General features: G+C 46.8%; 2 protein-coding genes across 3 annotated transcripts in view; one reads left to right on the forward strand and one right to left on the reverse strand.

Annotated features, from left to right (window-relative positions):
• The first annotated feature begins 544 nt into the window (after nt 1-544).
• LOC308354326 (uncharacterized protein C12orf76 homolog) lies at nt 545-5,597 on the forward strand. The gene is made up of 2 exons (XM_080821664.1): nt 545-686; nt 4,272-5,597. The coding sequence occupies exons 1-2, from the start codon at nt 554-556 to the stop codon at nt 4,355-4,357; spliced, it is 219 nt and encodes a 72-aa protein (XP_080677790.1). The 5' UTR covers nt 545-553; the 3' UTR covers nt 4,358-5,597.
• A 2,273-nt stretch (nt 5,598-7,870) lies between these two features.
• ANKRD13A (ankyrin repeat domain 13A) overlaps nt 7,871-12,906 on the reverse strand; it is a 31,860-nt gene continuing 26,824 nt past the window's right edge. For both annotated transcript variants that reach the window (XM_080821267.1, XM_080821266.1), the window contains 3 exons: nt 12,169-12,329; nt 10,556-10,623; nt 7,871-9,942 (listed from right to left, as the gene is read on the reverse strand). In XM_080821267.1, the coding sequence (XP_080677393.1) occupies nt 9,747-9,942; nt 10,556-10,623; nt 12,169-12,329 (425 nt within the window). In that variant the 3' untranslated portion in view covers nt 7,871-9,746. The remainder of the gene's footprint in view (nt 9,943-10,555; nt 10,624-12,168; nt 12,330-12,906) is intronic.

Here is a 12,906-nt window from a genome sequence, read left to right on the forward strand (position 1 = left end):
AAAGTCCATCCAAAAAAGCAAGAATTCAGTGTGATGACAGTTTCTCACTGTCTGGGGTGCAGAGGTAGTCACTTTCTTGTGAAAAGGATGTCAGGGTAAGGGCTTCCTGAAGGTGGCGTTTGCAAATGGTACTACAGTGTCTATTTCTTGGGCCTTTAGCGAAGATCTAATAAGAAAATACACGGATTCATTAAAAAACCTTCAGTAGACCCAAAGCGGACCCAAAAGCCCTCTAGGGAAAGAGGCTCGCCCGGCGCCCACAAAAAGGGGAACGTTGGTCACGGCGGAATGGTGATCGAGATGGACGTTGCCCCAGACCGAACGGTGATCCCTCTGAAAACTGGCCCGGACGAACTAAAAACGTTCGCCAAAGAGGGACGTCAATCCGGGAGGAACCTCGCGCGACAGAGCATCACTCTGCCCGGGATTATGGTTACCCTGGCAACGACGCGCGCCGGCTGGGCGGGGGCAGCGCCGGAAGGAACCGCGCGCGCGGGAACGGAAGCGGGGCTTTCGACGGAAGTGACCTCTGCGCCCCAGCGGCCAGGAAAAGATGGCGCGTCTTGTGTGTTGGTGGCTGTGCTTCGGCCTGGGCAGCCTTCTGGCGGGGAAGGCGGAGGCCCCGAGCCCCGTGGAGCCGCCAGAGCGGAGCCGGCCGTACGCCGTGCTGCGTGGGCAGAACCTGGGTGAGCAGCTGCGGGCCGAATGGCGGCGGGCGGAGGGGAGATGGGAGGGAGGGGTGTGCAGCTGCGGCCGTGCTGAGCCCGTCCCACTCCGCGCCAGGCTTGTACCAGATAGGCTCTCCTTGTGTGCTGGTTGCACGAATGAGCTCGTTGTTGAGCCCCATTTTTGGCTGCGTGGGCCCAGGCTAGGCAACAAGGGTAACTTAATGAGAAAGCTCAGGAGTGCAGCCCCGTTTTCCGGATGAAGAGGAAACTCAGGTGAAGTTATTTGCCCATGTTTACACAGTTAGGATAGCTGTGGCAGCCAGTACTGGTACCCCCCTCCTCAAACACACACCCTGCTTTTCGAATGAGTATCTGTTTTCGCTAACCTAAAGAAATCCGAAGGGGATTCTTCCCTTTTACGAAAAAAGGCAAAAAAGTGAAAAGAGAGCTCAGCAGGTGTTCTGCAGTGCACACCCCCAGCAGCGAGAGTGACAACACCAAACTCCGTTCCCGAAACTACACTCAGCCTCTTAGCATCATGCTGTTACAGCTTTGAAATGTGTCTGAGTATCTGTGCGTGTTCTCGATTTATTTTGTGTATCCTTTAGCTAAATGTGTCTTAAGGTATCAGAAAAGCCTAAGGTTATTTTTGGGGTCTGGGAGGCTCAGTTTTTTACACTTAAATTAATGGCAGCTTTTTTTGCTTTATGCCATTTCTGCTTATGAAAGTTTTCATGGGCACAGGACTTTCAGAGAACATAGGAAACTAGCACTGGAACCTAGGTTTTGTGAACATAACTATTTACACACACAAGTATATACAGTGTACATGGCTTTGGAAGGGGTCCCAGAGCTTAAAGCTTCGCAAAATTCCCACTAACTCTTCCTCTTCTGCCAAAGCCCTTCCTTTCCTCTATTCCTCAGTGATAGATCTGAATCTCTGTGCCACATAGTAGTACCATTTTTGGATTATCTTAAGACTCATTTACGTTTGAATTAAATGTCTGTGTTGACCACTTACTGTGTACCTAGCACTCTGCTGAGTGGTTTCCCCGTGCTCTGCTGCTTAATCCTTTGGAGCGGGAGAGTTTCTCCACAGTGGTACTATGACATTCTGGACCAGATGGTTCTTTGCGGGGGAGGTAAGGTCCACTGTCCTGAGCACTGTAAGATGTTGAAGGCATCTCCAGCCTTCACCTGCTAGGTGCCAGTAGCACACCTGACTCCCAGTCTGAATAATCATAATATCTCCAAAGAGTACCAGCTGTCCACTGGGGGCAAAATCGCCCTGGCTGAGAACCACTGCTGAACAATAATACTATTCAAAGAGTGGTCTGCAGGCCAGTGCGGTTTCCAAATTATTTATCTGCAAAGAGATGACTACAGAAATTTAGTGTTTTTAACAAAATTAACAATTTGACACTGTCGCCACATCCAAGCAAGTAGAGGCCAGACCTAGGTGTCTGTGGACTGACCTGCTTCATAGGTAGAGGGAGCTGCTTACTAGTCATGCACATAGTAATGGCCTGGGACTGGCCACAAGTTATAAAAACTAGTCCTTTACCACAGATAGTGTAGAAAACACTACCCTAAACAATCCTGTGCAGGAGGCATTTTTGTCTCCATCTTTACAGAGGAGGAAACAGAGAGGTCGTGTAATTTATTTGAGAACACATAGCTTGTCAGTATAGATGGGAGCCCAGACAGCCTGACCCCACCCCTTGAGTTCATGACCGCTGTGCCGTGTTGCCTGTTTTGGTCATCATAACGGCTTTCACTTAACCGTCTGCATGTTCTGTGTCTGCACTCTATTGAGTGCTTTTCATAGGATACCACAGTTAGGTTTCAGGAAACCCTCTTGAGGTGGGTTTCACTTGACACATTTTATAGATGTAGGAAATGAAGTTCAGCAGTTGGAAGTGACCAATAAAGAAGGACCCAAGTAGTCTTAGGTTCTGCCTGAGCCTGCCATTCAGGCAACTAATACCATATGCAGAGTGCGGGAGAGGACAAAGATGAAGAATGGGAGAATCTGTCAAGCCCCAAATGGATAGTTATCCACATGGGCATTATGTACCTAACAACCCATCATTTTAAATCTGTTCAAATGCTTTTTGAGATTCTGTTCTCTACTTCCAGCCTCCTACATTCCTGCTTTGGGAAGGCGGGGGGAGAAAGAGGGTTGTTTTGTTTTTGAGAGTCCTTTCAGAATGTCAAATGCAGGAGGATGGTTTAAATGGAATAAGGCAACTTGAGGTCCAATTACAGTGAGAACCTTAGAAATTCATGGAATTCAAAACTTTGCAAATAAGGGCAGGTATTTAAATAACAAGGCCTGTTTTGAGATAGGACATTTAGCTTATATGAGTTGTAGGTTGTCTTTATCACCTACATTCTTTCTTCCCCTTCCTCACCAAAAAAAAGTATTTCTGTATGGTCAGTATTTAAATAACTGGGTTCCATATGGGGGCATTTTGTAGGGGTCACAAATACCCCAGATTACTGATTTAAATAAAACTTTGGTCAAATCTTGTTTTTTCAGTAGGCACACTAGAGAACAGCCATGGTTAGTCTCCCATTGAACCTGGGATGGGCCCACATACTTAAAAACAAATGTACACTTGCTTGGTAAAGGTAACATCTTGAACTCTTGTTAGACCTCTAAGGTAGTCACACAAATGGGATTGCCCTTCTCTTCCATGGGTTGCTGGTTACGTTAAAGCCTCAGTCCTTAGGTCTAGTCCTCTACCGGGGCTCAACCCAAGTGCGTAGTTGTAGGTTCCATTTCTCACTTGAGCACCCTGGAGATTTTAGACCTGAAATTTACTCTCTGAAATGGAATAGGTTTGTGAAGTTCATTGCTTCTTGGATCCGAAGGCCTTTGTCTCTTCTAGAGATTAAAATGCTTTACTCTTTTTTTCATCTCTAGTTTTTATGAATGGCTTTTAAAACGTTGGGTTCCCTGCTTCTGTTCTTGTCACCCATAATCGGGTGGTTCTCCATACAACCAAAAGGATCTGGTTTCCCACGTGAATCACATCATGTCACTCTTTGCCTTTGGCCCTCCCTTTAAACTTACAGTAAACCCATGTTGGCATCGTGGTCCACGAGGCCCTGCATGAACTGGCTGCAGCCTTCCTCTCTGGCTTCATTTCCTGCCTCGCTTCCTCCCCCCTCAGCCTCTTTCTATTCATTGGCTTTCTGGGCTTGTCTGGCCCCAAGAGCTTGCTTTTGCTGACCCTTGGGGCCACAGTGCTCTCCCTGCAGATCTTCACAGGGCTGGCTCCTTCCTCTCATCACGGTCCCAGCCTGTGTGTCACCTCCTCAAATGCTTTCTCCACTGCCCTACCTACCCTAACCCCTCCTCACCCCTCTACCCCTATCATTGTCACATTTCCTCAAGCCCTGTGAGCTGCTCTTACTTGTTTACGTTTTCTCCCCCACCTACTTGGAAACATCCTTAGAGAGAATCTGTTGGTGTCTGTTTCTCACACACCTGGCACAGTGCCTGGCACTGAGTGGCATTTGGCAAATTATTGGCAAAAAATGGATGAATGACAACGTGGAGCTGCCATTAGGAGGTAACCTGTTTTCCTTTTGCAGTGTTGATGGGAACCATTTTCAGCATCCTGCTAGTGACCGTGATCCTTATGGCATTTTGTGTCTACAAGCCCATTCGCCGTCGGTGACAGCTGAGCGACCAAGTTCTTCCACAAGTATTGGAGAAAAGTATAAATTGTGTTGCACATGGGTCATTGGAGAAGTTGGAATTAGAACTTCACCACTTGGAAATGACCTTCAGTCTGGACAGTTGGTAAATGTGAAATGATTTAGAAAAAACATCCATCTGGCAGTTATTTTTTTCCTAACACTGTAATGTAAATAACTGACTCTGCTTCTCGATGTTTCTTTGTATATCTGGCTGCACTTAACACTTGTTACAAGAAGGACCTGAAGCTACAAGTTTCAGTATAAAGATGGGAAAACAGCTAACTATATTAGTGGTGGGAAAACCACACTGGAAAGGACTCATCCCAAATATTGGAAAATACTCATAAGAGGAAGACTTGACATGTAGACATTCCGTACTTGAGAGCCATTTAAAATGGTCACAGTGGGGTTTAAGAATCACGCGTGTTTTTAGTTAGATTGAGTTGACCTGGAATGCCCTGGTTGCAAAGCAGTGTCAGCTGTGGGGAACTTAGGCCATCAGTCCTCGTGCCACATCTGGGTCTGCATCCAGGTGACCCCGCTGAAGTCAGGGCCGCATTAGCTAGGCCTGTGACCATGAGCACCCTGTGGCTGGAAGGCTCTGAGTTGGGCTGATTACTGGTTGGCCCATCTGAAAAAGAGGTCCATCCTGCTTAAACACATTGAGCTCCCTGGGGCTGCACTCAAGCCTTTCCAGCCCCTGGCCTAAAGCTTGTGGCAGCTTTTCAGATTTGGAATCTAAAAGAAACTCAGCAGGAGCTCTTTTTAGCTGTGGGTGGGGAGGTCCTCAACCCACGGAAGTGTGTGTTCATAGTAGGAGTCTGAGAGGCAGGTGGATGTGTGTTTACACAGATTTCATCTCAACCTTGAAAATGCTGCTGTTTTGCACTGTTGAAATGGATTTTTTCCTGTTGAAATGATACTTTCATACTTACAAAGTGGTTAACAGTATTTATTTTAAAGGTGCTAGGCTTAATTTTCTTTGTTATTGAACTGAAATGCTTGTCTTGTATTCCAGTCACCTCAATGATGTGTGTTGTTTTTTGTTTGTTTTTTTTTTTAACAACCTGCACTGAATGTGAAATAACTATTGTAGGATACTGTGACTGTCGGACTTCAGGATTTTGTGTGTAACCCTAACATTGAGCCACTGAAATGTTCACTGTTTTGTGGTTTTGAGCAAAGTGTCAATTAAAATTAAAGTAAAATCTTACATGCTATTTGACTCCTAGTGATTTATTTTCTAAGCGTCTAAAATGCAGGTGTGTGTTTGCATCTGCTCTACTCAGGGAGGCGCCGTGAAGTTGCATTTTAAAATTTATATATGTGAAGTAAGACAGTTGCCCCAAGGCAAGGTATTATTTCCGGAGACTGAGCCATAAGTAATCCCTCAGGCCAGGCCAGGGGTCTGAAGCTGGATTTGTGTCCCTGCTTCTTCAGAGCCTCGGTTTTTCACCTGCAAAGTGGTGCTATACACACCTTATCTTTCTTAATTATGGTGAAGATCAAACACTGTGAAACCAGTGGTGACAAGGGTGGGGTCACCACCTTTGGCCTGTCCCATAAAAAAACAGGGTTACTGACGGACTGCAGGGAGGAACAGGTGGGATTCTGAGAGGCTGGCACTGAGAGCTAAGTCCCAGGAGGGCACATCCCCACCTCACCTGGAATGCCATATTTTGATACACTGCCTAAAAATTTACTGGCATTTTTAGGACTCAAGAGGGAAACAGTAAAAACTTGGTAGGCCCATAAACCAACCTTGTAACCTGCCATTAGCCCAGTGATAACTAGGCAGCTTATAATAGAATCACATCCCAATTTTCAGAAACCTTGCAATAGTTATTCCATATACAAATCCCAGAACCCAGCCTATGTCTTCATTCCAACGTTACCATCTGTTCAGCATGAGATTTCAATCTAAAGCCAGACACAGAGTAATCTTTGTAGAAAGAGGCTTATTACAGAGATGAGTAAGGATACAAACCTCAATTCTGGGAGAGAGAGAGACAAAACTCTACTGAAAACTTTTATGCACCAGGACTGACCACTAATACTTTTGAAGTAGCATTATTTCCTTTACCTGTGTCTCTGGGAATACAAGGTTGGGGGGAGGCAGCTGAAGCCCCCTAAACTGAACTGTGCCCAGAATATCCACCGTGTACCCAAATGAACGTATTCACTTTATACCAACCATAGAAATGGCTTATCTTAGTAAGTATTAATCTTAACTTTGTTTAAATCTGAGATGAATAATCTGTGAGTGCTGCTTGGCATTTGGGGGCTCTGGAAGTCTTACTACATTTTTTTCAGCTGGACCGCAATCTGAATTCTACACTTTTCCAGATGTGGGTGTAGTTTGGACTTTGAACCCCAACACTTACCTGCACTGCAGATAGTCCTGGGAAGCAGCTGTCATGCAACTTGCCTTCCTTGAGGTCTTCGGCATTCAGCAGGAAACCCCTGGTTACAGTAAGTCTGGCCGTCTCTTCCCTGTCATTATTTAGAGCAGACCTCACTTCCTTGAGAGGCCAACACCATGTTACGTATGGTGTGCTCAGCTTGCTCATGGAAAAGAGTATCTAAAGTGCTTTGGCTCCATTTCCTGCTGGTACTGCACCACCTAAGCTTTAATGAACTTAAAAGTGAAGAAACTTATTTTTTTAATTAGGTAATCCACAGTTTTTGCCTAAACTATTGCCTCTTGGCCTAAGGCGAATGAGTTTTCTTCACAGTGCCCCACTGGCTCAGTATTGTCTACTTTCCCCCAAAGCAAAGCAGCTCCTTCACATCTTCCTGGAAATACCAAGGCCGAATTTCTGGAGCCCAGATGTTTTTCTACTAGTCACTGCCTCCATTTGTGTTTTTATGTGTCTTTTCAAGATTTTTTTTATTTGAGAGAGAGAGTACAAGCAGGGCAGGGAGGAGAGAGAAGCAGACTCCCCACTGAGCAGGGAGCCCAGTGTAGGGACTCGATCCCAAGCCCCAGAGATCATGACCTGGACTGAAGGTTTAACTGACTAAGCCACCCAGGTGCCCCCCACCTTCCCCATCCCCATTTTTTGTTTAAATACCAAAGTAACTGGGTGTAGGATAAATCTGGAAGCCCTAATTATCACCTGAACTTCTAAGATCAGCCTCACAGAGCACTTCAGCCTCAGAGGGGAGAGCATCTTCAGTCCCATGAGCGATCTGAGGTTGGCACGGCTTCCCGGACTCCAGAGGAGCCAGGCCACCTCCAGCAAGACCACTGCAGTCTCTCCCAGCAGCCCCTGTGCTGGTGGGCTTTTCAGTTTCTATGTGAAATGAGCAGTGTGGGGCACATGGACGAAATGACCCCGGTGGGGAGGCTGAGAGGAGCAGGTCACCTTGGTAATGGACGCCAGGTGGCACGACGCATTCTCTGTTGGAGTCACATACGTAACAGGGAGTGTGGGGACATTCAGCGACTAGAAAAACCCCGTAAAAAGGAACAAAGACTCAAAGGCTGGCTAGGATACTGTCCGAGCACCCTCTCAGGAAGCAGTCTTTATTTGCATTTTAAGAGAGTGAACACATAGATGAGAAATGCTGCAACAGATGGACAGAACGCTCAGTCCCTTTTTAACCAACTTCCCGGGGAGTCCCCTTCCTTTGGAAGCAGGACAGTGGAATGCAAACACAGAAATCATGGCTGGTTCACCTCAGGGAGTAAACGCTGCGGCCTGACGCATTCCCGAGAAGTGTCTTCACTCAGGGTGAACACGGAGTAAACAGAATGCCAAGCTGTGTGTTGGAAACAAACATGACGCTGTGGTATACTGGCCGTGTGTGCGCAACAGAAGGAATTCTGGTGGGACCGTGACTAAAAAGGCAGGTGGTTATGTGGAATCCAGAGCACAATCCTCTGTGACTAAGAACATTTTACTGGCAGCAGTAACTGGAGGATACGGACGCTAACTGCAACGTAGTTTCCGTCTCTTCCCATCCTGAAAGCAGCACAGCAGACAGGAAAGAGACAGGGAGCTGAGGAGGCCACTGTTACCAGGTCACGTCAGTGCAGCCTGTGGGGACGACCAGATGGGCCAGAGTGAGGGTGCCCTCGGCTCTCCTCCCCGGGGTTCTGCTGTGTGGTATGCAGTGCTTATTTACAGAAGGGTCAGATAAAATCATTAAACTACTAAAGGTATCCAAAAAAGGCCTGAGAAAATCTGGTTAAAATGTATAACCTTGTATTGCTACTGATGGGAGTAGTTGTCTTTATATCTTTTAAAAATAATAAAAAGATTCTGTTAAAAAATATATTTATCCAGAAAGATGTTGATTTGAACTCTAAAAAGCAATGCAGAATCCTCATTTTCCCTTTTGAATACAGAGCTTTATATTAAGTTCCGCTTGGAGCTCCCTTTCTAACTACAAGGCCACCCCTTCTTCTCTAGTGAGCCTAGGCCTGTAGTGGGGTCTCCCTTGGCCTCTCCGTGGCAATCTGTCACTAGGGAAGGTGCAGAACACACCTAGTTTGGTTCTGTGCTGTCTGATGTTTTGGCCAGCCTGCCGCCTCGAGAACAAGCCTTAGGCTCTCCTAGCTGCTCCTTCGGGACCAGGATTAGCTGCCTTGGATTTAGCCTGGAGGATCCTGCTCTCAAAGTGCGTGCCTTTATAAATTCAAATCAGACCCCTCAGTGTGGAGTGAGGTGGTTTGAAACTATTGGTAATTTTTAAGGCTAAGGCAACATCCGTGGTCATTTGTATATCCTAATGGGATGCAAATAGTTACGCCTATCTAAAACATATCCTGTACATGTCTCGCCTTTGACTCTAGCGGGGGTGGGAGGGATGGAATAAGGTGGAGATGAAGGAGGAGCAGTGAGAGTGTCCTAGAAACCCTGTATAAAGGTAAAAACAAAAGAATAGATCGGCACAGATTATCCATTTCTTTGGTGAACTGTAAAGAAGTGTCTCATAAATTCTCATAAACCACGCTCTAAAAAGGCTGCTGCTCTCATATATAAAAGCACCCTGACTCTGCAATAACTTGTTTTGTTATCACTCCTTGATAAAAATTAATCTACAAACTTGCGGGGATTGGGGTTTTCGTCTAAAGCTGGTAGTAAAAACGTGGCCTGCAAGCCAATACATCTAATGGAAAGTGACGATGCTCTCCTCCCCTTAGCCCGGAGATGGGGCCTGCTGGTCCCCAGCCCCTCCCCGGGGGAGTGTCATGGATGGGCCTGGGAGTCCCTGGTCCGGCACCTCTGCAGAAGGAAAGGGCAGCTGCTGTCAGCTGCATGCATGCGAGGTGCAGTCCCTCGGCCCTGGGGCACTAGTGATGCAGCACTCGAGTGCGGCCCAGAACCTCTGCTTTGTGCAGCCCGTGAGCAGAAAGGTCTATTTCTCAGTGAGAGACAGCTGTAAGACTTGCTGGAGCTCCTCCTCCTCCTCCCGGAGCCGGAGCTCCCGCTCCTCCAGCTCTTTGGCAGAGAGCTCCATGGCCAGCTTCAGGTCGCTATCAAAACGGCTTGTCTCGCTCAAAGCCCCGGGGCGCAGGCCTTCTGAGCTGGTGAGGAGGCTCTCCTGGATGGCCCTGTGGGGGGAAAGAGGCGGAAAAAGGAAACCAATTACCAGTATCAATCAGGGCGGCAGCAGCACCTACATTTAACTGCCTCCCAAGAACGCACCATACTGGGCACTTCATACGCGTCCCACAGGCACGGTGCCATTCAGTCCCCTCTACGTCTGGACGCGGGGTGCTGTGTACAGGTGAGCAACTGGGGCTCACAGAGGTGAGCAAACCCGCCCAGGATCACCCAGCTGCTAAGGGATGGGGTCAGGAACTGAATTTGGATCTATTTTAAAGCAAAACCTAAGTTTTCTTTCAGTGGGCTTTCAGATACGCCTGGAGTACATGAAAATACTCCATAAAATAAATCTTTCCAGTCTTTACCCTCTCCTTTAAAAAGATAATCTACTCATCCCCGTATCTGTTCCCCAAAGCCTCCTCATTCTTAAAACTATCTATTTCCTGCTGAGGGCATCTAGACCCTGTGAGCATATACTCCTTGCAGAAGATCAGACTGCTCAAAAAGCATTTACTGGGAGCCTTTCTGCCAATGGCACTGGCCTGTGGCTAGTCACCAACTGGATCAACACTAAGTCCTGTGTCGGCCTCAGTTTAATTTAAGAGTCACGCCAGTCACCTCTCATACTGGGCGTCGTAGGCAAGTGCCTGGCCGATCCCTCCATTCGAAGCTGGTCCTGAAAGTTCCTGCGAAAAACAAACATGATGGACATGAATACCTCCTAGAAGGAGGAGGCATCATACTGATAAGGCGATGAAAGCAGCAAGAACAAAATTTTAAATGTTTCCATGTCCGTTACTGAGAACACCACATGAAAAATGAACAGACACTTGGGTGATCTCAAAAACGACACCTAAATGTCAGGTGGAATGTGGTACACTACCCTGCTTAACGGCCAGAGCCTCTCACACTTGACACAGAATCTATCAAAAACAGCCTTGGGCAAAGTTTAAATGAACAAGGCAGGTCATTCTTGTAAAGCAAGGTGACAATACATAACTCAACATTTGTCATCTTTGACTTTGGCCACCCCCCCCCCCCCCCGCTTTGCAAAATTTATGGTCAACAAGGTTTATGCAGATACTGGGGGGGGGGGAGGGTAGCAATGAGCTCACTTGCAGAAGAGGAAGGCGCACTAGAGGGACAGTGAGGTCCAGGGGCTGGGCTTCTCCCAGGAGGTCTCCCAAAGGGAATATGCTGGCTCTGGGTGTGGCCCTTGGCCCAGCAGCTTCAGAAAACTGAATGGTTCCAAGAATGGATCGACGGGGAATGGAGGAGGGGAAGGGCGTACACTGCCCAACCTTGGAGTCTCAAGAATAAAACCATAATGCCAAAAACCTGAGCTTGGACGCTGGAGTGTAGGTACCACTCTCAAACCTTGGGGGGCCTGTGAGTTCAGGGGCTGGGCCTCCTTCAAAGAATCCTCGCTCTACAAACACGTGCCAAATGAGCGATGGAAGGAAACAAGGAACCAAATAGCAGGAGCCCAGGACACTAAAAGGTTGGGGACACAGAAAGAGAGCCCACCACAGCAGAATCAGAAAGACACAAGAGGGCAGGGTTGGAAGGACTTGACATTGGGGGAGGAGGAGCTCAAGGCCTACACTGTCCCAGGCAGGTGAGACCTGGAGGAAGAACCACCTGAGGAGACCAAGGGCACCTGTTCTTACTCTGGTCTGCCCCACCCTTAGCTCTACCCTTAGCTAGAGTCCCTGACAGTTTGGGATTATACCCTTTGCAACAGAGTAAAACACAGGAGTAAAAAACGAACTTAACAAAGACTCAACCAACATTTTCATCACACACTGAGCGACCACAACACAATGACTGGTCTTCCCTCGGGAGGAAGCTAGGATTCGAGTCCATATGCCTTCTTACAAGACGACCAACATGTGGACAATATTCCAGAAAAAAGCAGGATGGGGGAAGCTAGCATGAACCTACGGTTTTGGTACTGGCGTATCAGATAGTATGCTCTGAAAACTACGTGATTGTGGGCTGCGTGGGTGAACCTGAGGAGAAGGAAAGTCTGTCAGGAGACATCCCGTGAATGATGCTGACTTGGGCTATGCACATGGTGTCACAGAAGCAGCTTTTGGGAAAGACCAGGTGCAGAAAATAGGACCTTTGTGTACACCGAGAATATGCCCACTTGTGATGTCCAATGAGTCTCACAAGTCAGCTACAGCTTGAACTCTCCCGTGCCCTGCCATTTGTTCTGCTAAATGCACCTGGCTCCTGCTGGACTCCAGTAAACTCTGCTGGATGGCAAACTGCATTAGCTCATAATCTTCGTCTTGTAAATGCACATTTCTCCCATTGTCTTGAACGTGGTAAGAGTCTGGAATTTCAAATACAGACTGATCCACCTCAAAGTTTGTGACGTGGGAAGCTGAAACACAAAGGGTAAGAGTCCGGTGCCTGAATCAGCAAAATAAATTTCCACTTCAAACTTAAAATTTTAAGTGTATAAAAATTTGTTCAGTTAAAAAACAAAAGGATTAAAATGATTAAGATCTAGGTTTGCTACTATGTGAGAAAGATTTTGAGGAACAATAACCTTGATAGAAAAGTACCAAAATATGGCCTTTTTCTTTTGGTCTTTTTCTTTTTTTTTAAGTAATAAAATTAACTCATGGTCATAAAAAAAATAAAGATCTCTGTCTCCCTACACCCTTTCTCTTATTTCCAAAGTCCTGAGGTAACCAGTGTTCCCTTGCATGTCTTTTGAGAAATGCGGTGTGTGTATGTGTGTGAATAATACATAGTCACACCAAGGACTCTTTGTAGTTTTCCTTTTTTTACTATGAAATACAGTAAACATATAAAACAAAGTAAGATGTCTGTAAACTAAACTAAAAATGATAATAAAACGGGGCACCTGGGTGGCTCAGTCAGTTGGGCATTCAACTCTTGGTTTCGGCTCAGGTCATGATCTTGGGGTCATGGAATTGAGTCCCACACCGAGC

Source organism: Martes martes (genome assembly GCF_963455335.1).
Source record: "Martes martes genome assembly, chromosome: 13".
Classification (NCBI taxonomy): Eukaryota; Metazoa; Chordata; class Mammalia; order Carnivora; family Mustelidae; genus Martes; species Martes martes.